Source organism: Choristoneura fumiferana, chromosome Z, assembly GCF_025370935.1.
Source record: "Choristoneura fumiferana chromosome Z, NRCan_CFum_1, whole genome shotgun sequence".
Lineage (NCBI taxonomy): Eukaryota > Metazoa > Arthropoda > Insecta > Lepidoptera > Tortricidae > Choristoneura > Choristoneura fumiferana.
This window is the reverse complement of record NC_133472.1, coordinates 37,671,672-37,698,868: the sequence shown is the minus strand read 5'-3', so window position 1 is coordinate 37,698,868 and position 27,197 is coordinate 37,671,672. Positions and strand designations below refer to the sequence as shown.

Below are 27,197 nucleotides of genomic sequence, written 5' to 3'. Positions count from 1 at the left end.
TAAGTGCGAACCCAGGGTCAAGTAGTGTCAAAATGTATGGAAACGTCACCCATAGCTTAGGAAACGATTTATTTTTTTAACCCTCTCCGATCGCTCTACTGTGCAAGTGGCGGTAAGCCGTTTCCACCCCCAAAAGTAAACGATTATTTATGACGAATATTTGATATTGCATACAATCATGAAAACGTAATATCAGTCTAAAACAAAGTAAAGTTTGTGAGTTTCCTTTTTCATATCATCGTATTAAATAAAGCACTGAAAAAAAAAATGTGCATTTTTATTACATTACAGTTTTATTATATGCATAGATTAGCGATTATATACTTGAACCAGAAAAGCCGGTCGGTGTTTATTGATAGCTACAATACGGTGACTCAGGCGCACAAAGGTATGCATATAAAAAAGATTTTAAGAATCTATAACCAATCTTATCTAAGTTTGTAAAATGAGAAGGACAAGCTTTGTAATATTACGACAGACAAGTTAAGCAAAAAATATTACAGATCATAGGATTGTAGAATGGTTTAAATTACAGATTCTTATACTAGATTACGTAGCACGTTTGGACCTAACAAGAACTTTTTACGATCCTTAGATTTACCTTTTATATCATACTTACTTCAATTTATTTTCAGAACTTAGCGGAAGAATAATACATAAAGAGAAACGGTATTGAGGAAGGAACTACACATTCATTAAAACCAAATATAACCGTAAAAATAAAAAATAAACGAGTGATCTTAATTCAAACATCAAAATAATCACTTACAGTGATCAACAGCGCGATAAGGGAAACGTCGTAGAGTGTTAAAAAAATGTTATTACATAATTTATTACAAGTTATCATCAAGAGAGCGTTATTAATGGGTAAATATTAAAGCGGCGCTCATCTAAATAGGAAGCTGCGATGACACATTTAAGTGTCTCGTTTCAAAGAGGAGCAAGGCGTATAAAAAAAATAAGTACCTACCCCACACCGAGATATTTCTACAAATCGATGATTCTATCAACGAGCCCGGCGAATACGAAAATAAGCATCAAAGTGTTTTTTAGAGGAAAGACGACAAATGTCAACCGGCAAGGCACAGTAGCAAACACGTGTTACATATTGTCTGACAATATTTGCTGTTGCTTTATTAGTTCGCGAGGCGGACGGAAGAAAATGAAAATAACCCTTGTTCTACATTATTAAGCACGTGTTATGTACGATATAACAACTGTGACATATTAATTTCAACAAATTGAAACAATGTAGCGGTTATACCATTTACTAGTCAGCGGAGCGTCGCCATCGGCCTATTATCAGATCCGTCGACGGTTCTAAGAGGCGAACCTTAAATAATACTTAATTAGTTCAGTTAACATACCTACGAGAGGATGCCAATAAAATTTAAATCCAATTGCGTCGACGGTTGATTTACAACGAATCAATAAAAGAGAAGGCTATCATTACCTCTTTTACTGCGTATTCAATAAAAGTAATGTAAGAGGTAGGTACCCGGCAATAACACCACGTCGCAGACGACAAATTCAAATAAATACTAAATTAAATCAAATAACAGACAGTGTGTATATTTTTTAAATACTCAGACACAGATATCTGTCTCGGCAACATTAGCATTCCCGGCAATCGGCCGTCATAAAAGATAATTACCGACCAAAGCTGTATCTTTTGAGCTGTAGCTCTTGTTTAATATGCTCCCTTAACTATTGTAATTTACTAATTGTATTCGTATAAATCAGCGGAGCGCTATTCGGAATTAGCGAGCTCTCGGTTTATATGACGACAATATATCAAGTGCGCGACTCGAAACAGCATAAACACAATAGCGTAGAAAAAAGACGGGGCTTGAGAGATGGCTCGTAAAATAAAACAAGGGACTACGTCCGGAGATATGTCAAGATAGCTTGCGGCGGGGGGCGCGGGCGCGGCGCCGCGCTGCCCGGACCCAATTAGAAGCACACCTTTTGGACATGTGCTCTCACTTGGCGCTAACTAACGTCTAAAAACGCAAGGACGCGGGAGAACTACATCCGTTATCGTTTGTCATATTTTTTTTCCGTGAAATTCCTGCGTGACCCTGATTTCCACGCATTTTGTAAATAAAAACTTTGGCAGAGTTTTTTTTTTTGTTTGTATCATACATATATTTTTTGTGGTACTTCAGCTGTTAGTCGTTTGAGCCAAAGCAAATATTGGAAAAAAAATTGCAAGCCACATGCCATGATTTCGGTTGGAAAAAAATCGTTTAACGCTGGTCGTTTTGTTGTTTTTGATGGTGGCATTGATAATCTCATGTCAAAGTACATAAACTGATTTCAGTTAAATTAGCAATACATTTTGTAATGTTAACTACAAAAATGCATCGAATAACAAGACTTTTCTGGACATACACACTTTATGTGTTTATGTGTACTTTGTGTTATTTGATTTTTTTTTTTCGAAAATGCTGAAGAGACAAAGATTCGAACCGTAACACTTCATGTCTAACATGCTCCATGAATAGATAAAATACAATGCAATATGTACCTTCGGAGTTTCAACTCTATTAGATACTGGATAATTCGGATTTTACTGCAGGTAACTAAAAATATTTTCTACTTGATGATAGCCGTACCTGAGGTAAGGTAGCCTAAATGGTTTGACATATGGTCTCCGAAGCAGAGGGTTGTGAGTTCAGGCATGTATAGGCTCGCACCTCTAAGTTTTCGACATCTATGTGAGAAATTACATTCGAAACGTACTATAACACACACACATGCAAATTGGATGGTGTGTGTGAAGCTCGAAATCCGCACTGGGCCCGCGTGGGAACAACGCCTAAGATCTCTCGTTCTGAGAGGGGGCCTGTGCCCATTAGTGGGACGCATATATATAGATGCCGACATGGTGAAGACAAAAAAATATCATATAGTAAAAATAATAAAAAATATGTTTTGTCTGAGTCTGGCAAAGCCAATGACTAAACGAGAAATTAATACTAACAGAAACTTCGTTGATAAATAACACAGTACCGACTTAACATATAGTAGGTAAGTAAAACGAAGAATGCTAGTTCATTATCACATCGCTCGATGAGCTGAACATTTAATTATTTACCAATCACTAAGCTCGTTCATTAAAACTTCAACTCTAGCGCACATTTTACGCAGGTTTTCTATTTAATCCACAGCAGGCGGGCTTAGTCGATCCAACATTCCAACAATGCACATCAAAGAAACAGCATCATTCTAAGTAGAGGTGTTAAATAAATAGTCTGAACAACCACCGCAGTGTAAGTACAGCATCTCTGCCGTTGCTACCGGTAGAAAATATGCACTGCGATGAAAAATGTATGGACAGTCGGCAGTTGAGTTGCAGTTGGAATTAAGTTTTTGAAATTGTACTTTTGTCGTGTCTGTAAAGGTCTCTACCCATTAGGTACACCATATCATATCTATCATGACCGTAACAGCAACGTCTAAGGCAAATTCTTTGTATCGACAAGTATGAGACTATGCCCACTAGCAACGTTTTCCTAACCAACCGTCGCCATCTCGTGTCATGTACCTATGCGCTTGACATTCCGTTCCTGACACGTTCCTATTACGGTTATGGCATGATACGGTGTATCACAGTGGCGTAGCGTCAAATTTTTTCGTGGTAAAGCCGAAGCAAAGGTCATATAATTATCTTTCATAAATCATGTATGTCCTGTAGTCCTATTTTGTAAATATTGGGCAAGCCGATGGGAATAGAGTTCTATGGACGCTTCGCCACTCGATATACTATATCAAGTACCCCAAGAAGAAGGTCGCTATCTTAATACCATATTTGTTTATTGGGATGGGACAAATAAGACAAAGACGGCAGATAACTTACCAACGATTGGTAAAACATTTTGGACCTGCCATTTAATGATACCGTGAATGGATTCTTTTGGCAGCTTTTGCTTGCCAGTTTGGTTACATTCGTTAATTTCATACTAAATTTTGCCGGAGCCAAATGTGATGATCCACTAAGCTCTTACACTATGCCCATGCCTATCCCACAGCAGTCACAAATACGTGTCACTGGCGTAGCAGTAAGAACTAAAAGGTCACAGATGTTGTATCACTGGGGCCGAATGTGTTAACAAATAAAATGTTGTGTCATATCTTATACATATACGACGTCAGTCTAATGACTGACTGAGTTTAATATTAATACGTATGGTATTATTGGTATGGTAGCTCTGGTTAAAAAAATGTATACCATGTTTCTTGTCGGATTTTTCTCAACACAGGTGTTTCCGAACCGGTGGCAGACTTTGTTAGATTCTTAAGTGCTTGTTATATTCAGCCTAAATTGAAATAAGATATTTTAGCTTTGACTTTGAATTACAGGACTAAAATGTTTAGGCTTTTGCCATGGTAAACTGACGTGATAGGTTGTTCTAAGGGGTGTCCCTTAATTGGCATGCATAAAATTAACTGTCTTATTATAAAAACGCATAACAAACTTGGCATGACTCTATTATGCATAACGTTGACGTGGTCTAGTAAAAAATAGCATAATAATGAACACGCGTACTTAATGTATATTCGTATAACGTTATTATGCATAACTTATATTACTATACTCGTAATAATAAAATGAAATTACTTTATCTAGCATAACTTGATTACGAAGCACAACCAAACTAATATAATGCAGAGTGATAAAATAACTAATTAAAAATGGCTGCTTATTTCAATTTAATATTTATTAGGATATTTATTAGGAGGGAAGAGTCAGTATGGTAGTGGTAGATATATCCAGGTAAATAAGTTAGGTTGAGTTCCTATACTCGATTCCAAAATTAGGCTTACTAGATTTACAACTGAAAATGTTACCAGACATAGCAAAAAAAATAGGCTTAGGAATATGTCGATACACATTTGTCGGTATGAACTTGTGTAGATGTGGAATGAAAATGTTTGTCACTTTTGGACCTATTTTCATAGCTTTAGGCCTGGTACGACAAAATGGATAAGATCAAGTAATAACGTAACGAAAAATTCACAATAACGGAAATAGTTCCAAGCAAGCCAAATGACAGTTTAGTCGAATGATATAGTACATAATATATGAAATGTCAATAAAACAAAATGGCAGATAGCGTCCTTCCCGATGTTCAACTTTTTTTTCGAAATCTTGCAAATACAACATTTACTTTTAATAAATTATCTCGTATTGAGTTTTTTGCTAACATCGATATTAAGTTTTTTTTTATATCGATATTACAGCATTGGTGTAACTGTGGCAACATTTGTGTGTAATGACTGTCAAGTTGGTGCGCCTAATTCTGGACTCGAGTATAATACTAGTGCGTTAGAGCCGAAGCGCTCAAACTACACAAAAACAACCGTCAGCCCTGCCATGTTATTGTTCTTTAATCATTCTTAATATAAACACGTTTTATCTTCTTATCTTATTTCACGAATTGGATTAAAATTATAATATTATTGCACCCCACCGTGACCGTACTAACCTATAGGTACCATTTTATGCATCTCAAATTTAAAGTTTTTAATGATTAGAAAAATTAACGTTAGGCTTATTCACCAAAATTATAGGTAGAGTCATTCACGATGACGCGTGCCGAGGTTCTTATAACAATGTCATTAATGTCTAATTTTGTCAAAATCATGCGTCTTCGTGGATGGCACTAAGTATGTATATCGCTACACGTAATTATAATACGAATATTAAAGTTATGTGAATTCTGTATGCGTATTAATAGAATTAAGTACGAGTAGATATGCATAATACGACTATTTTCATGCGGTTTTAAATAAGAAACATTAATTTTATGCATTTTATAGATACCTTGTTCTATGTGTCTACAAATTGAACTCGTACATACCTTAGTCTTTACCAGTTTGGCGTTTTCCTTACACATTTTGGCTAATGCATGGTAATCGCCTCTCGCTGCGCAAAGAATCCACTGCTTCTGTTTGGAGTCTAGGGGATCTGATTCGCTCTTGGGATCCAACTGCGAGAGAAAAATATTATATTAAAATGGTGATAATGTAAATATTTAAAAAAAATTAGCACTTATGGTAACAAGTGCTTTAGTTAGGTAAGAAGTAATTTTAATACTCACAGATACCCGGTCTTCTTCGTCGATACTCTGAAAAGAGCAAGCATGCCGTTATTAAATTTTTAAAACATGGATGGTCTCAAAAATATACGTATACCATAGATAGATAAATAAATACAGAACTAGACTTGGAACTCATTAGAAGGTACACATTAGCATAGAAATAATTTAATAGTATCTATTATATTCTGATTCTAGTATAAATACACTGGCAGTAAAGGCCATTACTGTTTTACGATTATTTTAATGCTATAAAACCTACTCCATTCATAGCGATCAATTTATTAAATGAAGTACATGCGCGTACTCAAGAACTGAAAACAAAAGGTTAGACTTATAAATAAAGACGATATTTACATACATAATAAATATCTTAACGACACATATAAATTAATCGGAACCTAATATTTCAAAATTAATAAATGAGTACTTATATTGTGAAAATAATATTTTGAATTAATGGTCAATAAATTCGAATTCTCCCGTCCTCGGGCTTGCGCTGCGATTGTTACCATGGAGAGAATACCATAAGGAGATCAGAGGACTAAGCTAATTAAATACCGTAAGGGTTATTTAATACAGCTCATTTTTGAGCACTTAAAGTACGTAGTTAAGAGTTATATCACCGGCGCACGGGGCGTGCGCTTCGCAGCATGGCCACTCTACCACCTGTCGTTACATATTTATGTCTACACTATTGGCCTCACTGTTAGGGACTTCGATATTGACAAGATAACATCCTTAATGTGATGTGTTTGATTTAATAACAAGATTAAGTTTGTACGTTGCCGGATTGTAGGTTCCGCGGTAACGACAATTAAAACTGTTAAAAGAACTGTTGCTCACGCGATGTAAGTTAATAAAATCGGGGAGAAAGTTTGAATTTTTATTCTGCTACAAAAACACTTATAATATATTGCCGGTCTTTACACAAACCACAGTATTACTCGTAAGCTAAAGGCCAGCCTTTCGTCTCTCTCTACGTAACCGATTCATCTTTTAATGGACTCGTTCCGTCCGACCTTTTACTAGCAATTAATGAAAGTAGCTCGACATCAATCAAAATTTTAAGCAGTTTTGTTTCGTCGATTATAATCAGATTTAACATTTCAATAAACTTTGCGAGATTCTACAAAGTTGTTGCAGGAATGACGTCACAGGCGTGAATCTTCCAAGTTATTTTGGTATCAGGGCGATATAATCTTTTAAAAGGCTATGGATACGTAGTATAAAGGGTTTGTGGCAGGCGACGGTCGCCAAAGGCTGGCGAGGCTCCGAGGCGCTCCGCAAGCGTGCGGCGAGCGCTCCGGGACGCCCTACGGACTTAAGCATCAGGGTGTACTGCCGGCATAATGGACTGGTGGCGACGGCGCAGCGGTCGATACAAAACCTCGGCCTTTTCCGACTTTATTACTCGAACCTTGGACACGTTTCCACGTAGAAACCGCATTGAAATGTTTGGCATATGTAGATATTTTTAGCATTCTTGTTGTTTTGTACAGGCCCGTATAATTTAGCCCGTCTGCAGCACAGGCCAATCAAAAATATCTCGGCCATAAAACTAGTATCAGAATTCAATGAAAAATATGTCGCCACAAACTAGTATCAGAAATCAAAAGTGATCAGTTGACCACTCTCTAGCAAGACTCCAGCGTAAGACGAAAATCAAGCGTGCCAATAAGCTTTTTGTGATGGGGACCGTAACAGATTAACGGAGTAAGTCTATTAATTCCTATTCGCCAAGTCAAGCTAAACTGACATTGGAACTTTTTTATGTTAATACAAAAGTTTCAAACAATTGCAATGAATGGAAGATCGTTGTTAACTAATAATTATAAATAGAAATATAGAAATAGAAATAGAAGACATTTATTCACGTTCACAAAGACACACAAATACAACCAAACTAAAAAACAACAACAGCAAACACAAATAAAACAAAAAAAAAGAAATACAGAAATTAAAATATATGATTTTGTGTGTCCTCGCAAAAGTGAAACGGCCGCTGACTCAGCATAATGCTGAGGCGTTAAACGCCTGCAGCGCTGATATTCTGTCAGAACCGTCTGTGACTCGCGGAATGATACACAAATATACTCACATATATAAAATTAAGATATATAAATATATTTTATTGTAAGTAAACAAGAAATAAAAAAACTACAATAAACATATAAGTAACAAAAACAAGGGACAAATAAGTTGTTCAAAAACATCAGGCTGGCGTACTCAAAGTGCTGGTTTAGTGAAGGGATTTTTGGAGCGTCAATAAGTATTCCTTCAGCTTGCGCTTGAAGGTGTACCCACTAGACGCCCCTTGGATAGGAGGAGGAATATCATTCCAGCACTTGGACGCCGCGAACTTAAAACTTCCGCGGAATGCCGCGGTCCGGTGTTTAGGCACAAGAGCCATTGCACTCCTGCGCTCACTCCTCGACCAAACTATTTTGTTGTGGAGGTATAATGGGGTCCTATAGCGTCTCACACCGAACAGCAGAGTGGCGAGGTGCATGCGCCTGCGTGCAGGCATGTTCAGCAGGTTAGCGGCGTTCAAATACGGAGTGATGTGGGAGCGGGAAGGGACACGGAAACAAAAACGAGCGCATGCGTTCTGCACTCGCTGTAAAAGTCTCTTAGAACGGCCAACAATGCAGCCGTCATAAACAACATCACAATAGTTTAATCTGGACAATATAAGCGATTCACAAAGGTCAACACGCAAATTGACACTAAGGTAATCGCGTATATTGTACAGAACTTTGAGGCGGTAGAAGCAGTTACTCACAACTTTTACAATGTGGTTTTCAAAGCTCAGCTTGCCATCCATAAGGAGGCCAAGGTTGTTAGCTTCTACCACCCGTTCTATTGGTTTACCCATGACGGCAACATCCCCGACCGTCAGAGCATCAGTAGTATTACGAATTTGATGTCTCGAGCCAAAAACAATGTACTTCGACTTGACAGGATTGAGAACTAAACAGTTCCTCTCCGACCACGCCGAAACACGATCGAGATCTGCGTTTATGGCGTTCACGGCGATGGATGTTTCCGATGGCGTGCAGGAGACGTACAATTGCAGATCATCCGCGTAAAGATGGTATCCACTGCTCTTTATACTGTATACAATATCAGAACTGTACAATATAAAGAGCAGAGGACCCAGTATCGAACCCTGCGGCACTCCTCGTGTCACAGGGCACAGAGAAGACCGCAGAGCACGACCACCCGGCCCCCGCAATTCCACAGTCTGCGCACGGTCAGTCAAGTAACTGCTAAACCACTTTATTGTCGTGACGTCAAACCCGTAATACGACATCTTAGATAACAGCAAGGGAATGCTAATGCAATCAAAAGCCCTGGAGAAATCTAAAAGCACTAAAATCGTACTTTTACCAGCATCCTGAGCCTGCAAAATATTATCGACTACATCAAGTAACGCAGTAACTGTCGAACGACCCTTGCGAAAACCAGATTGTAGTTCAGGTAGGATGCTGTATTTCTCCAAGTATTCCGACAGCTGGTCGCAAACCACCCTTTCTATTATCTTCGATGCACAGGGAAGAATACTAATAGGACGGAGATCGGACAGGTTAGCAGGGTTAGGTTTTTTGGGTAACGGGGTCACTTGAGCGATTTTCCAATCAGTTGGGAAAGTCATAGTTTCAATACTCCTATTAATAATGAATGTCAGTATCTTAGCGGTCACCGGAAGAGTCATAAGTAGCATGTCAATGGCAATCAAATCATGTCCCTTTGCGGTCGTTTTAATAGCGGTCATAATTTTTGTCACAGTTCCAGTAGTTGTTGGTGAAAGAGTAAATGTTTTGTCACTGTGTCTGTCAAATTCAAACCGTGTCAGATCAGATATGGATGCGGCTGGTTTACCGGGTATATTTAAGAAATGGCGGTTTATTAAGTCGGGGTCGTTAAAGTGTGTCGGGAGGTCAGTCTGCGTCTGCGAGTCTGGAAGGACAGTGCGCTTTAAGTTTTTCCAGAGAGTCTTCGAGTCGGTAACGTCATTAATGTGGTGTTCGAAGTAGGCACGTTTCTCGCAATGGATGGCTGCGATCACTAGGTGTTTCAGGTCCAGGTAGTATTGCTTATGAGCAACGGCCTTGGATCGCTTGTATTTGGCGTGGGCTTTGTCCCTGAGACGCATCATAAGCTTCACATTGCTCGTTAGCCATGGTTTGAATGCCTCCTTCACCACGATTGTTTTTAACGGGGCGTGTTTGTCGAACAGTTGGAGTATAAGTATGTTAAATTGTCTAACCATGTCATTCACGTCATTAAGTAAAAATATTTGGTCCCAATTTATAGTCTCAAGGTCATTGTCGAAGTCACTTAAGTTAATGTCCTTAAGAGGTCGGTAAGTAATACGTCTCGGCGTCGGTTTTTGTTTTTTTATGTCCAACTCGGCCGTAATGAATGCATGTCTGCCTAGGTCGGGAATGTGCTTCACATCCACATTCACAAAGTGAGCATCAGTGCAAATTAGGTCTATGGTCGTCTCGCTGTGTTCGGTAAAATGCGTCGGGTCGCGTACGTGTTGAGTCAAGTTAACTGAAGTTAAAAAATTCATCAGACATACAAACTTAGTGTCGGTTTTGTCCGTAAAATTTATGTTAAAGTCACCAAGTAAAATCAAACGGTCGTAATTAACAAAAGAAGTAATTGAGTTTGTAATGGCGTCAAAAAAAGTGTCAACGTCAAGCCAAGGAGGTCGGTAAGCGGTTCCAATTATTAATCGTTTGCAGTTTATATTTAATTTTATCCACATTTGTTCTACGAGTGCAGCCGGCGGGTGCGGAAGAGTGCGGGCGGCAAGATCACGACGTATAAAAAAACCAACGCCTCCCCCGCGCCCCGCGCGGACATCGGTCGGTCTAGCTACATTTCTTAGTCGGTATTGAGCGATGGTAGGAGCTCGTCCCTCCTCGCCGGCGCGCAACCAGGTCTCATTGATAGCAACGACGTCGGGTTTTATCTCGGTCATAATGGCAATCAACTCGTCATGTCCCGTACCAAGTGATCCAGCATTAAATAAACCAACCTTGAAGTTTTTAAAACGAGGCATGGCAAGAACAGAAATACGTTACATAAAAACAATTACAAAGAAGAGGCTGTAAGTAGGTAAATATGATAGTTATATATAGTGTAGCGAGAGCGGTGTGAAATATGTGCATATAATACGTGTTAAATAAATATATAGCTTTGTTTATAGGCAAATCACAGAACGGGACAAAAATAATCAGTTGTTTCACTTTCGCGACGACACAACACAATGAAAACAATACGTTTGAAACACACGGCAAGGCCACAAAATGAAGGTAATTTAGTTTGCATGATAATAATATATAAATAGACACTTTTAAACAAGACTTATACAAACGGAAATAATAACAAAACCCTTTTTTTTTTAGGACTCCACAACAGAAAACAAACAATAAACAATGACTACACATTTGATTGGAAAACGGTGACCGGAGTAAAAATACTCAAGTCGGCCAAGCTGCGCAAGCGATGGCCCGGCTGGCCATCAGCTTTACGGGCAAAGATCCTCCCGCCCCGGGTCCACACGAAGCGCCAAGCGGCGGGGCCCGCAGCCTGTCGGGCGCGCTGGAACAGCTGGCGGTTGGCGGGCGTCAGCCGCTCGTTGGCGTAGAACCGCTGCGGTGCGGCGGCCAGGCCCAGGCCCTCGGTGGTGGCGCCGCGGCGCACGCGCGCCTGCCGCAGCAGCTCGTCGCGGACGGCGCGCCGCGCCAGGCGCACCACCAGCGGGCGCGGCCGGCCCGCCGCGTGCTCACGGCCCACGCGGTGCGCGAACACCACGTCCCGCGCGTCCAGCTCCACGCCTAACTTGGCGCAGACCCGCATGACCAGCCCAATCGGGCTCTCGCTCGGCTCCTCCGGCACGCCGGACAGCTGCACGTCGTTCGCCAGCAGCTCCTGGTCCCGCTCGTTCAGCTCCGTTTGGAGGGTCGCGATAGCCTCCTCCATCGCCTTGGTGGCTACCGACGCTGCGCTATCGACGACCGCTTTTTCTACAGCGTCGACGCGACCCTCCAGAGCATCGACCTTCGCGCTGATGTCCGCCATGCAGGCCCTGACATCCTGGAACTCTTGGCGGAACTCCCTAAGCTCGTGTCTCAGGGCCTGGAGCTCCCGCCGAAACAGATGGATCTCATCACCAAGAGACAGCGAGTCCACCATCCCTGCATCCGACGAGACCTTCATAGCGGCGGAAGCTTCAGACTCAGGAGGCGAAGCGCTGGCAGCACGCGAAGCCGTGTCCCGAGCAGTGGCGGGCTTTGCGGTCGCGCGCATAGCGGCAGCGGTGGCGGCAGCGGCGGCAGGCTGGGTGATTAAGTCCTTCTCCGGCGTGTCGGCGTGGCCGTCTCGTGGCCGGACCCGCTTGCACGTCGGGCAGCTCCACTCCCGGGGGACCACCGTACCGGCAGGAACCCCCACGCAAGCGCAGTGGTAGTGGCCGCTGCATTTTGGGCACACGACGATTCCAATACGCCCGGTAAACTTGGCACAAGCCGCACATTTTGTGGACATTATAGACTAGTTTTTTATTTTATTTTTTTACTGTGGGTACTTTTGAGCTCTAACCGGGTCAATATAATTTCTCACTGGTTTTTCTTTTTATACACTGCACTAAAAACTCCTCGAGCAATGAATGTTACTTATTAGGTTTCGACTGCAAAATATAATAAACAAACAGTGACTGAAATGCTTATTTGTTTTTTTAATAATGACTTATGTATTTTGGCGCGTACTCTGTGTAACGTTCCGAGGGTAGTTCTATTAACTATAAATATCTTCTTTAAATATAATATATTTAAATATTATCGTATAATAAATAAATAATAATCGGTAAATGTGTATACGTAAATTCGCGAAAGCTGGCCCAAAATGTTTTTTTTCCTTTCAAATTTTTTTGTAGTCAAGTTAAGTTTCTATGAAGAGAAAAAATTAAATAATTATATCGTACCCGCGGGATAGCAATAAAACACTTCTTTGCAGACGATGTCGCGTGGTGAAGGTTGTTTAAAATAATTACAAGATCCTTAACACTGAAAACCAGAAACATATACATTTGGAACGTGTTTTCCATGGCAGTAGGTAGGCTATACCACTATTAGTAGATTTAAAAAAATGATTACAATTAGTTCTCCTCTAAGTAGGTTATCTGACAAAGAAAACATTCAATTGTCTAACCGTTTACCGTATTGGCGCATATAATCCGACTTTTATCTTTCAATAGGTCGGAGTTAATTCATCCGTTCCTATTTTCCATCACTTCGACAAGGCTCGTTAAGTGTGGCATCCGCGTTGTTGATGGCAGTTAGTGATTCTCAGGCCCGAATAGCAGAGAGAACAATGAAATCGGTCATATTTTCCTGCCAACTCGCAACAGACCGTGATAACTTATCTCTCGCATCGTGTATAACAACTAGAATACGTTCATTCAAAACGTTGATGTTGTGTATACTTAAAATGAAGCTTATTTTCGCTACCTCCTTGAAGGATTTATGACGCATGTGATAAAGAATTTCATTTTTAAGCGAACACAATGTTAAATTATAAGTACTATTATGCTGATATTACTGATTAGAAAACACGCCAAAGATATTCTAATTAGTGTTAACAATCCTGAATCAAGAAATGGTCTACGACTCAGTTAAGCTGGTTCAGGGAAGGATTCTGACTTTTAATGGTTCATGTTAACCTAAAATTAAACAGAAGATGGGACGTCGGTGGTAATAAAAAGGTTTACGGAGTGCTTAGCCACTAAAAGCGAATTGGATTTCTCGTTTAGCACATACTAAGGGGCTTTAACTTAAGATTAAGCTACTTCACTTACGGACCACACTTGATAGACACGTATTCCTTGAAGACATACGGTCAACGCAATTAGTAGGCAAGCCATATTGCATATATGTAAGTATCTGAAACTGCGGTGTGGTGTTCGACGCACGAATGACCTTTTTTAGGTCTTTATAAGCGCACGTGCGCAATGGAATCGCACGACAATAATTATTGAAGGACAATGGACCACAAGTCACGACACGAGTCAATGTTCAATCGTATGCGTAGTGAATAACAATGTTTATAGTTAACACCGTTAGGGAGCCCGAACCGAAACAACGAATACTCACTATTTATTTTTATAGCACCGAAATCATACAACTATTTACCCCATACATTCCCCTTTTAATTTTATGATTAGACAGTGCTAATGCTAATAAAACAATCGAAAAAAAGGTAAAATAATATGTTTCCTAATCACATTAATTCATGGCCATGTATATGTATATTATATTTAGGTATATAACTAGGCTGATTGGTTACACACATGAGGTTTATCCGGCCGAACGTTAATCAATTTCAACAATAGTTGCGAATTATATCTAATAGCTGCATATTCGATTGCACATAATCTGCAACAAATTCACTTCTGCTCTCCTTCATAGGCATAGATGTCAATGTTCATAGGTGTTTTGTATCGAAATTAAATTGATTTTTGATAAAAGCAAACTGACTGTCCACTTAAGAGCTTGGTTAAGAATTTTAAGTGTTTTGTTGACATCAATTTCTGTTATACGATATTTTACTAAATTAATTACTGCATTTTTCAGTGCCGAGTGAAGTATTAACGTGAGATGCTTGGAGCACTTGTACACTACACATAAACACTTAAACAACTTGCTGGATGGAGACCACCATGGCGGGATTGTAAGCCACGATAAGTGACCTACTTTTGAGTAGGTATGATTGTTTTGCCCGGGTAGATTTTTGACGTAATTTGTATGCCCTACTAACTATGTATAATGTCATTGTTTGACGACCGGATGGCCAAGTTGTTAGAGAACCTGACTACGAAGCTTGCGGTCCCGGGTTCGATTCCCGGCCGAGGCAGTCAGATATTTGTATCAATAATACGAATGTTTGTTCTCGGGTATTGGATGTTTAATATGTATTTATCTATATAAGTATGTTTATCCGTTGCCTAGTATCCATAGTACAAGCTTTGCATAGTTTGGGACTAGGTCAATTGGTGTCAAGTGTCTCATGATATTTATTATTACTTATTATTATTTTATAATTTGATTAAATGTTCCTGTAACACATGTGAGTAATGTACGAATTAATTTCGTGGCGCATTTCGCGGTCTCTCGTCTAATCGAATAAGATAAAACTGAACATTTTAGCACTTCGGAGTACCCTTTTTATAGCGCTACTGAAAATGGACTGCGCCTGGCGAAGACTTGGTTGATGATTTTTTTTTTAATTTTTAAATTTGACGAGCGGAAGCGTGTGCTGTCTATTTTAGGGTTGATTTATATGAGAGGACATCGAACGGACGGCCGGGAATGTGGCATATTAGTGTGAACGGATTGATATTAATATCATCTAACTCTTCTAGCAATACAAAACATTTAACTAGTTCTGTTTGCCTAAAATGTATATGATTTTAATTTATGTTATTTGAATTTATATGCTTGGCGATGGCTCGACAAAGAAACTTCAAGAAGAAAAACTAATTTAAAAGGATATCTATTATGATCTGATTTGAATCATTTGAATATACATAGTCTGAATAACTGATAACATGAAAGTATATGTAAGTAGTTTCTTCATGACCAAGAGTAGAACCGATTACACTATACTATACCTTAAAGCAGATTGTGTTTGTTTTTGTAATCTCTTTTTTACTTGCCCAGTCTAAATCTAAAAGTTACGTATGCGGCATACGAAAATGAAATGTTTAAAGCGAGGTTGCTTTTTGGATAATTTAATACTGGCCGTTTTTGTGTTAGTTTTATTCCTTATAAACATGGCTAAGCGCTACTGACAAGTTCAAATTACGAGGGTAGAGTTAGAAAACTGACTCGGCAAAACGTACGAATATTTTTTGTTATAATTATTTAAAGTATTTAAAAAAATAGGCAACAAACTAACTTAAAACGAAAAAAGGCAGCTCAAAACTAAAAGCTTCAGAAGGTTATTAGTATATTAATTAAAATTTTATATATAATGACCCATGTGAAAACAAAACTGGGATTGAGTCTATTGAACATAGTAAAACTAAAAACTTTGTTTTTGGGCAATTTTCTTCTAGTTAACGAATCGTGGGGTAGCCAAGTTAATGCGGCCTCTTATAACTACGCTTAATAGTGCGCAATGTTGTGTACGTGGCATAAAGCAATGCTAAAGTCCATTAGGTGCCAGAGTCGCACGCGGCTAATATTTGTCATTAGGAGCTTTTGTTGTTCGCGTTGTAAGCTTCGCCCAATTACGCTTCCCTCGTGTAGAGGGGGTTGTCTCATTCGGATGGCTCAAAATTATTATTATATAATTTTTTACAGTCTTTACAACCCTCGCCAGTTATTTTTTAAATGTGCCCTTCGGGTGTAGTATTGCTCGTTTATGCCGATATGGGCTAGCTTAATGTTTATTATGATGTTGCATTTGGAAATTGTCTGTGTCCGAACTACGAGTAACAGCAATATTAATTTCTCCGCGCAGAAAAAATGAATTAGGCAGAATTAGCAACATATTCGATATTAAAATTACAATTTCGATTGATTTTGCTACAGAGCAATTTCAAACCGTGATATTATCTAAAGAGTAGAAAATCTCCAAGAAAGGTTATTTCACTTCTCATGCTCGTAAAGTTCGTATTATGCTGGATCCAGGCGACATAAAATGACTTTTTATGCTCTAGTGCATAAAGTAAAATCATCGTCTAAGACCAAGGCAATCAGGGCACAACAAACTGAAAACAGCCACAAACAAAAAAGTTTCTATATATTTTTTTTATAATTTTCAATCTCTATATAACTAAAAACTATTAAATAAATCAAAATTAATCAAAAAAATATAATTATTCAGCAATGCATGAGAAATAAAAGGTACTTACCTAGTAAGTGAACAATGTTTCCACTGTTGTTATTACATCTCCTCGCAATCGAAGTGAAAAGCATAGTGTAAAACTCGAGCATTAAATTTCCGCGCCAGGTGAGACAAACTATATACAATTCATTGGTAAAGCCTCATTTACCATACCTCATTGAGATCTAGGGAAATGCACAAACAAATCGCCCAAAATAATAGTCAAATTACTATTTCACTATAATTACCTTACACTGACAGTTAAAATTTATAATGAAACTAAAATTATGAATCTTAAACAATGACACATGTACCACACCTACATATTAATTAGGAAAATCTTTAAAAAATCCATCCACACCGAAATGATCTTCACTAGAGTTCATCATACTTAACCGTAACAGTCGAAGAAAAGACCACATCGTTTTACCTAAAATACGCACTGCCCATGGCAGAAGAATGGTGAGTTTTGCGGGGGTACAACTATAATACTCTTCCTAAAGAAATAAAAAACGCAAACTCGTTTAATATTTTAAAAATAAATTGAGGAAATACGTTACCAATAATTGTAATCTAGTAGTATTTTTATTCGGTTCCACTGTATTTACTTGACCACTGTGGTTCTACTGTTTTACGTTAAATCGAAAAACTGATGCTTCATTTTTCTACCCACATTGAAAAATAAATGTTATTACAACAATGGTGGAAATATTTGTGCAGATTCACAACGCTCTTGTTTTGTTTTTGTTTAACACTAATGTAACTACTAATACGGTAAGTGCTTTAATTTTGTATTTTTTGTGCGCTGTTATCGTGTGTTTTCGAGTGAATGATTATGATTATGATCTTTAATTAATATGTAATTATTAACAATTAGTATTATGTTTTACTAACAAATATGTTTAACTTTACGGTTTAACTTACGCTGCGCTGCACAGCTTATGTATTGTTTTCTCTGTAAGTGAGCATTGTTCTTTTGAGAAAAATAAATGTCTTTAACCTGAAACCCATTTTCCCCTCGACGTGTCTATCCACCTTCGCCGTACCGGCTCGGGTGACTATATGAACGTCTCAGGTAAAATAGCTCATTTTATGCTCTTGTTATAATATCACGAAACAATTGCGAGGTATTAAGCACGTAGATCCGTTGATGATTCGCCGACTAATCTCAAAGATGTCGGATCACACGTTTCTTTCCATGTGGCAAGTCCGCGAGACTCCTCGGTATTTCACCAACCACTATACCAGAATAGAATAGAAAAGCTACCGCAAATGCACTTTATACTTTTTGTCAGAACTTACTGGCTTGGCTGTGGCAAAAGGTAAAAACCTCATAAATGGAGTTTCTATGGGCTATAAATTTTGACACAATTGATTGTAGTTGGCAATCCTAATTAAGGAAGCCCCATCGATATCTAAATGATCTGTAAAAGAAATGATTACCGACAAATTCGACATCACTGACCGCCAAAGGGGCACGACGAAGGTTTTACAATTCAATTAGTTTGCCAGGTGTCGGCGGCAGGAACTTGCCCGCGCCGCAACGAAACGTTTTAAAATTCAACTTTTATTAGAGTAGATAACAATATTCATATTTGTGTTCTAGTAAATTATTGTCGTCTCTTTGAACCGCTGTTTTGAATAAATGTTGAAAGGTGAGTCGGACTATTATTTTTAATAGACTAAATTCTAAATTACCCTAATTGGTGTCCTACTGCCAAGTAAGGGCCTGATTTCCTTCCGCTGCTCTTTGCTGATAAACCCCCTTGCAAAAAAACGGGCACCTATGGTTTTTGTATTTTATGTGCATGAAAGCTTACATTCTAAGCTTCAATGCCTAACCGTTTTTTTGGCAAGGGGGTTTATATGACCCTGTCAACCCAAATGAAATTGTTTGCCAAGTTGCTGAGATTGGAGGTTGGTCAAAGCTAGCCTCTGAAACGTTTCATGAATCTTAATTTGAAACTAGCTATTACCTGCATTGTCGTATGCATCCCGTGGGAATTTTGTACTTTAGTGGGATTCAAAGTAGATATGTCCACAACAGATTTTTTTGTGTTTTTGTATTAGTAAAATAATTTTGTTATTTAATCGTAGCGATTTCGTAGCGAGTAGCGAATCGTAGCGAACGGTAGATTTGAATATAGGAAATGTTTACATATTTACATATATATATATAAATTTTAACTTTTAACTTTATTACAGCAAATTAACGTTTACGTAAGTAAATGATTTGTTTAATTATCTTTTTTCTCAGTGTGTACGTACGCACTATAAATCATTAAGTATGTTACTTATGTATGCGTGCATAATTCTTTACCCGACTTAACGTTGCGTTCAGTTTTAATTTAATATCAAGTAGTTTAGGCAGGGCTGCCACCCGCCCGTGTCTCCTAACGTTTCAGACAGCGGTTTATAACTCGTCAGGTTTCGTAAAGTTACTATACCGAGTGTAAATATAATATGTATTGATAAAAATTTCAGGCGAAAGCTTCCAGATACGGGTTTTTTGCCCATTGTCCGAGGTTAACTAATTAATCGAAATGCTTAAATGGATTAATGATTAAATATTTGACAGCCCTAAGTTAAGGATCAAAATATTTTGTTAATGGCGGCGAGAACAGGTGCCGCGCTCGCTGCAGGCGGCGGGTCCCCAAATTTTTATAATTATTTAGGCTCATTCAAAGTAATAATTACCTAAGTAAATAGTTGTGGCTTTTTACGACAAAATGATACTCTAACAAGCATCATAATTAAAACACAATTTGGTTTATTATGCGGTTATACTTTAGATTAAAAAAGAGTTCGTGGTTGTGGCCATGAAAAGAAAAGTAAACGGTTCGCTAATTATGATAAATTTACGTGACTGACAAAAATCAATAAAAAAAATAGTATCCATACTATATCCATAATATTATAAATGCGAAAGTGTGTTTTTGTGTTTTTATGTATGTTTGTCCGTCTTTCACGTCAAAAAGGGGCGACGGATCGACGTGATTTTTGGCATAGAGATAGTTTATGGGGCAGAGAGTGACATAGGCTACTTTTTAACCCGCAAAAATGCACAGTTCCCGAGGGAACAGCGCGCGATAACCGAATTCTATGCGGGCGAAGCCGCGGGCAAAAGATAGTACAAGAATAAAATTAACTTACTAATAATATTAGGGATTTAGAGTATTAGGACATATGATATTATGGCTTATGATTGTTAAGACATAAGATAATTATGGCAAATGATTATTATTATGTTTTGTACAGTAAGTAAGACATAAAACTTACGAGTTATAATATTAAAATCCATAATATTAAATGCCATAACAGAGCACTTGTTGGCAAACAGCGATTTGCGAGCCAGAAAAGTAGATTAAATTAGAACTGTGACCCCAACCGTGACGAACCGGTACCAGAAAAGTAAGTTAGGTTAGGTTAGAACTGCGACCCCTACAGAAACGAACCGCAGCTAAAAAGTAGGTTAGGTTAGAATTGCGATTCAATATTAGGACAAAAAATATTATGGCATTTACACTATGGCAAACGTTATTATGGCAAAATATCATTATGACAAAAGTTGTTATGGATTTTGAAATTAGGACAAAAGATATTATGGATTCCAATATAGACCCGCTACTATAATGCCACGGATTCACCAATTTATAAATAAGTCCTACCCCATGCCCCTAAGGAGCGTAGTATTTATTTTTGCATAACGTTGCGTCAGGCGCATAGGGTAAATGGTTGAGAATCCCTGGGTAAGACCACAGTACAAAAAAGGAAGCAAACCTCACAGAGACCGAGCGAAACGCGAGTAAACGACATTTATTTATTCCACTCTAGCCTTAGTCCGCGTCTTCGCCCGCATCTCAACTATTGTAAATTATGCAATTTTTTTAAATACACAACGACAACTGTTTTACACGGTTCTTGTTACCATGGCAACCCAATAAATAAATGTCTTGGAGTTTGGCTTGAAAAAGGTTACTACCTCAGCTAACCTAACCTAACCTAACATCTTCGCTCTAAGTAAAATCAACATTAATTCAAATAAGCAATTTTTTTGCATTAAAAATTAAGTCGGTTAATTTGCAAATATATTCTTCAATAATCCACCAAAATTTATCAACGCGACAGTAAAATTTTATAAAAATAATCTTTAAAAATCAGGCGAAATTGCTGTAAGCCTATTTACTTCATAATTTACAAGTTTTATTTATGAAAAATCCATGTTTAGGTTTAGTATAGTTAAGGTTTTGGTATGTCTTTTTATCGTGGTTTGAGACTTTTGTACTTATTTTTGCTGCTAATGATATATTGGTTTAACAAAATTCGTAATTTCCAATCATATTTATTGTTGGATTCAAAATTATAATTATTTAAAATCCAATTTCTTGATAATATGTGACTTAAAAAATCTTATTTCATTTTTTCCTAATACAAATTAGATGTATTGCGAAATAATCACTTAATTGATCTTTTTTAGGGTTCCGGAGCCAAATTGGCAAAAACGGAGCCCTTATAGTTTCGTCAAGTCCGTCTGTCTGTCTGTCTGTCTGTCCGTCCGTCCGTCCGTATGTCACAGGCATTTTACTCGAAAAGTAAAAGATGTAAATCAACTAAATTTGGAGTACAGATGTCTTGTCAAAGCCGCTATTTAGTTTTGTAGTTAAATTACAAAAATACATATTTATAGGGGGGGCACTCCATACACGTATAAAAAATTGTTTTTTTTAACGCATCAACGTGTGGCTCGTAGTTCGACAGCTCTTTTGAAAAGATACTAAGGTTTCTCAAAAACTTTTTGATTAAGTGAAGATTTCCGGAAATAATCGCTCCCAAAGTAGCAAAAATTGTGTGTCCCCCCCCCCTCTATCTTGTAAAACCGTCCAAAAAATATGGAACGGTAACGCTTTATAAATACTTTCAACAAAAATTGGTTTTATCATGATCGGATATACCGTTTTTGAGTTATTGCCGAAAAACTGCGCTTCTCAACAAAAGGACGTAAGTGCCGTGAAGATACGCTCTTTTTCTGGTAATAGATTTTAAGACTGTAGTAAGTGTTTTAATTGTGTTATAACGCACATAATATTACTTGATTTTTTTCGTAATAGTTACGGAACCCTATCTTGGGCGTGTCCGACACGCTCTTGGCCGTTTTTTTTTTCTAATTTCCTGTTAGATATATTGGTTGATTCAGCTTGGGGGTCTAAAAACAGAATTATTCAAACATATTTTGACAGTAAATTTACTGATAACATTTTTACTCAAAAAAAATTACCTATTTTAGGGTACAATTTTTTTTACCATCTTCCGGAACCAAATTTTGGTGGATTCGAAAATATAGGTTCTTAAAATCCATACTAATATTAAAAAGAGCGTAGCTGTCTGTCTGTCTGTCTGTCTGTTACGCTTTCACGCCTAAACCGCTGAACCGATTTGGATGAAATTTTGTACAGAGATAGAATAGACCTTGGGAAAGAACATAGGCTATCTTTTATCGCGAAAAAGAGGCTTTTAAGGGTTGAAATAGGGGATGAAAGTTTATTTGGTGAAGTTCGTCGCTGTCGAAGATAAAACCATGAAACTTGGCATTTAGGCATTTAATAAGAATTAAGTCGATATTTAGTTGAGCTTTTTTGAAAAATCGACTGTGAGGGGATGAAAGTTTATATCGAAGGTCTTCATTATCGGAGATAAATCGATGAATCTTTATTAAACTTGCTATTTCGGCAAGTGATAAGAGACAAATAGATATTTGTTCGTGCGTTTTTAAAAATTCATCTGAGAGGGGAAATAGGGATGAAATGAAAGTTTATATGGAAGATCGTCATTGTCGAAGATAAATCGGTGGTTCTTTGTGTAACTTGGCATTTGGGCACGTGATAAGAGATACATAGATATTTTGTTCGGATCGGATCGGGGGAGGCAAGGTGGCAACGGAGTGGAGCAGAGCAACGGATGGAGCGGACAATGCGGGCTACAGCGGAGGCAGTGAATTAGAACGGAGGCAGTGGATCGGAGTAGAGACAACGGAGCGGAGGCATCGGAGCGGAGGCAGCGTGGCAACGGAGTGGAGCGGAGGCAACGGATGAGCTGAGACAATGCAGGCTGCAGCGGAGGCAGTCAAGTAGAGCGGAGCTGAGGCTGGCGGAGCGGAGGCTGTGGGGAGGAGGTAGCGGAGCGGAGGCAGTGGAGCAGAACGTAGCGGACGCTGCTGAGCGGAGCGGAGACTGTGGAGCTGATTGATGGTGATGGTGATGATAGTGGTGCTGATTATGATGATTGGTGATGATGACGGTTATTGTGGTGATGATGATCGATGATGATGAATGACAAAAAAAATTGTTTATAAAAAATTTCTCATATGAAAACTTTACCTGCGGGGGGGATGTTAGCAGAGGGGATGATGCAGGTGTTAGCAGAGCTATTAAGCTCATAAGAAAAATGTACGCAATGTGAGGTCATCATGAAAAAAATTATGATTTACAGATTTTTTTATTTATTGTGCTATAAGAGCTATCTTTATGCAAATTCCAAGTTTCTAGGACAGCCGGCAGTGCGCTATAACTTTTTCTGTTAAGGCGATTTGTATGAAACACCTTTTTAATGACTGTAGCCAGTTTAATACATCAGTGACTGTAGCTTTGATTACATTGACTTATTGACTTAGAAGTTTGATTTTTTACAGCTATTGGGATTTGGGACTATTGACCTGAGTTTAGGATTTAATTTCAAACTAGATACCATATCCCGCGCGTTTACGAGATAAAGGTCTTGACACAGACAAGCGGACGGACGGACAGCAAAGTGATCCTATAAGGGTTCAATTTTTCCTCTTGATGAACGGAACCCTAAAAACATTTGTTTTGGCGCTTTTCAAATTACAACCTATTTACTTGAAATATGGGGATGGAAGTTCTTACGAAGTCCAAACAAATTTACTATAAGTATATTTATCGGAACTCTGTGTAGCTAAATATGCCGTCTTAATAATAATCCTACCCTCCTAACTTACATAAAGGACATAAGGTGTCAAGAGTTCACTATGAAGAATGAGTCCTTTTGTGTTGGCAGGGTAGAATACACGTCGTTTTGCTAAAATGTGGCTACCCGCAAAATAATTATGTTTTACTAAAGAACATGGATTAAAGAACATGGATGGATGGAAGAACAAAAAAAAATTTATATTCATAGGAATGTATTGAAATGGTTATTTTCATTAAACCGTAGAAGTTTCTATGTGCTATTATTGGCAGAATAGGTATCCTAAATACATTAAATACTTCCCAAAGTTACTATTCCACGCGGACGAAGTCGCGGGCAAAAGCTAGTTACACAAAAAAGCGCAAAAAGAGCGTAGCCGTGTTTGCATGGAAAAGCGGCCCTTTCACCAAACGTTCACTGTAATTGTTTTAATAAGAGCCCTCATGACAAGTATTATTTCCTGTTAGTTTCAGCTTCCTATCTTTGTTATTTTCTGAGATGTTTTTATTTTCTTTTCACAAAAAAAATGCGAGCTACATAATCTTTTAGTACAGTAATTTATGTATAGAGACTCACATATTCTTTAAATATTTTATTTTTCCAAAAAAAACTTGGATAAATGTAGGAAATAAAACTTCAGTATTTTTTTTCTTGCTTTCTAGAAGAGTGACACCACAGTTTTTTTGTTAGGTGCTTATATAAAGGCCTACAATAGTATATATTTTTTTCAAAATAAAACAGTTGGTACTTCATACTAGAAAATGGAAAAATAAAGGATATGGTGTACACATACAAGATAATTTAGTCGCAAAAGAGATTATGCAGATTGCAACCTCTTTATCATTACCTATAACGTTAATAATAATAAAGGTAGTCTTGCGATTGATTTGTAATGGCAGTTGTGGTGATATAGAAATAAATGTACATGAGTTTTGCTTCTTGAATGAACCTTGTAGTATCTTTTAATATCATCACATCACAGACTTTTGTCTAATATACCATAGGAAATTATCGGAAACTGGCCAGAGACTTTGAACATTCCCATGATAAAAATATAGCCAATGGTTCCAAGGGTATACATTTTTTATATAAATAATAGTAGATTGTACAACAAGAGCATAAAATGAGCCATTTTACCCAAGACATTCATATAGCCACCCGAGCCGGTACAGCAAGGGTTGATAGACAAGTTGAGGAGCAAATGGGTCTAATGCTAGAGTTTTACACTGCTTTTCACTTCGATTATGAGGAGATATACAACCACATAGAGCTGCATCAGTTGCTTCAAATTTTATTTATAGCACAGTATTTTATCATTTTCACTATACAGTGACTCATTTCTTTGCTAAAGATAATAAATATGATTGATAGATAACCCTGTACCATCCAGAAATTGAATTATTTATAATAGAACATCAGGACTATAATAAATTAAGAATAAATTAAAATTCATATTTATCTTTTATTATTATAAGTATGTATTATATCTAAATGTGTTATCTATATCTAAATGGATTCATAATATATAAGGTCACTCCAGTAATTTCCCCCATTGTGGAACTCTGCATAGCCAGACAACAACAGTGCAATTACTTACCACAATTTTTGATTAAGATGGGGGTGGTAATTCAAACAGATATGGTAACAAGATCCTATTAGACATATTCATGTTTTTTAACCAATTTGCATGATCTTGGGTTGAATAAGTGCCTGTAATTTTTTTTTAGTGCATTGCTTTACTAACAAAACTGAGAGTTGATTTACCATTAATAAGTTAGACACAAAAAGTTAAGGAAAACTATAGTAACAAAGGAGCAAGATATAAGTTTGTTGTATATGTGATATCAACCTCGCTAAGCTAATACATTAATCAATGGATTAAATTGAATTTCTATTTGTAGAGGAAAAGAAATAAATGGTTTACCTGTGCACTCAAATTTCCACTTATTTGATGTGATTTCAGCATGTCACCTTCTGAAGCCATTCTATTGAACATTTGTTTTCTCTCCTTCACCGATATCTTTTGCTCGCTATCAATCAGCATGTTTTCGCTTTTAGATATTGCTGTAGTCGATAATGGGACTGGCTCCACCACCGGCACATCATCGTTAGGTGTTGACAATGTCCGTTCCAAAGGAGGAATGGGAATACTACTGCGCTTTTCACCCAATTTGTCTGCTGATTTACGTCTCGGGTGGACTTTAGGGGGTTCATCAGCAGGCAATGTAAGACTGATAGTGGACTCACTTTGTGATAAGGTAGGGGTAACATCTGGAATATCAGCAGTTGGGGTAGCATTACTGTCCTGAATCAAGTTGGTTAGAATGCTGAAGTCTTGGTTGAGCTGCAACAGAGGCGGCGGCTGATATTTTTCAGGTTGTACACTGCTCTTGGCCTCAGTAGCATTCTCCTCCACAGCTAAATTACCCTCGTCCTTTTTGCTCTCATTCGGCATGTATTTCTTCTTAAGTATAAGCCATTTCTCGTTATTCTGATTCTTGATAATCGCTAACGCGTTAACGTGCTTCTTAAAAGTGCTCCTGGCTTCATCTATAAAAATTAGTCATAGGTTAAAAACTTCCCCCAGACAAAAACAATAGAAAAGTGTTAAGTTGTTTACGCACCTCTCATGTCAGGATTCATAAGAAACACTTTGAAATGTTTCACCAACTCATAATTTGTCACTTTGCCATTGTGAGCCAACATAAATTTTAATATTTCGTCAAAACTCAACTCCGTTGGAGCAGACATTATGTAAATATAAAAATTATTCACAGTTCAAGATAACAACAATCCAACTTTCCTCAACTCAAAATTAGAAACGTCAGAGTTTTTTTGAGAGCCACGGACGCTGCAATTGTTTTTCTTTTCACACTTTCTAGATTTTTAACCAATCACGATTAATTTTTCGTTGCACGTTAAAGCTGTTATTGGCTAACGACAAACGACAAATGTAGCCAGTTTGACAGATGCGTTCCGTTCTACGTGATAACGAACTCAAACATTATTTTATTTGCCTTGATACAACACAAAATATTAAATCAAACCCTGCAAGGGCACTGCAATAGTGTAACAGGTAAGTTAATCTAAAACTTAGCTAATAGGAAGTCAACAAAATAATAATTCAAAATAGTAGGTAATACTGAATGAATGAATATGAATAGGTACTAATTGACGCAAAAGTATACCTGGGCGTTTTCAGAAAAA

The 27,197-nt window shown here is 37.8% G+C and overlaps 1 protein-coding gene across 1 annotated transcript in view; it reads right to left on the bottom strand.

Annotated features, from left to right (window-relative positions):
* Positions 1–26,938, bottom strand: part of LOC141428068 (uncharacterized) — a gene marked incomplete at its 5' end in the record, with an annotated part of 43,602 nt that extends 16,664 nt beyond the window's left edge. The window contains 4 exon segments of the mRNA XM_074087841.1: positions 5,868–5,996; positions 6,108–6,134; positions 25,915–26,540; positions 26,615–26,938. Coding sequence (XP_073943942.1) covers positions 5,868–5,996; positions 6,108–6,134; positions 25,915–26,540; positions 26,615–26,741 — 909 coding nt within the window.
* Positions 26,939–27,197: the final 259 nt, after the last annotated feature.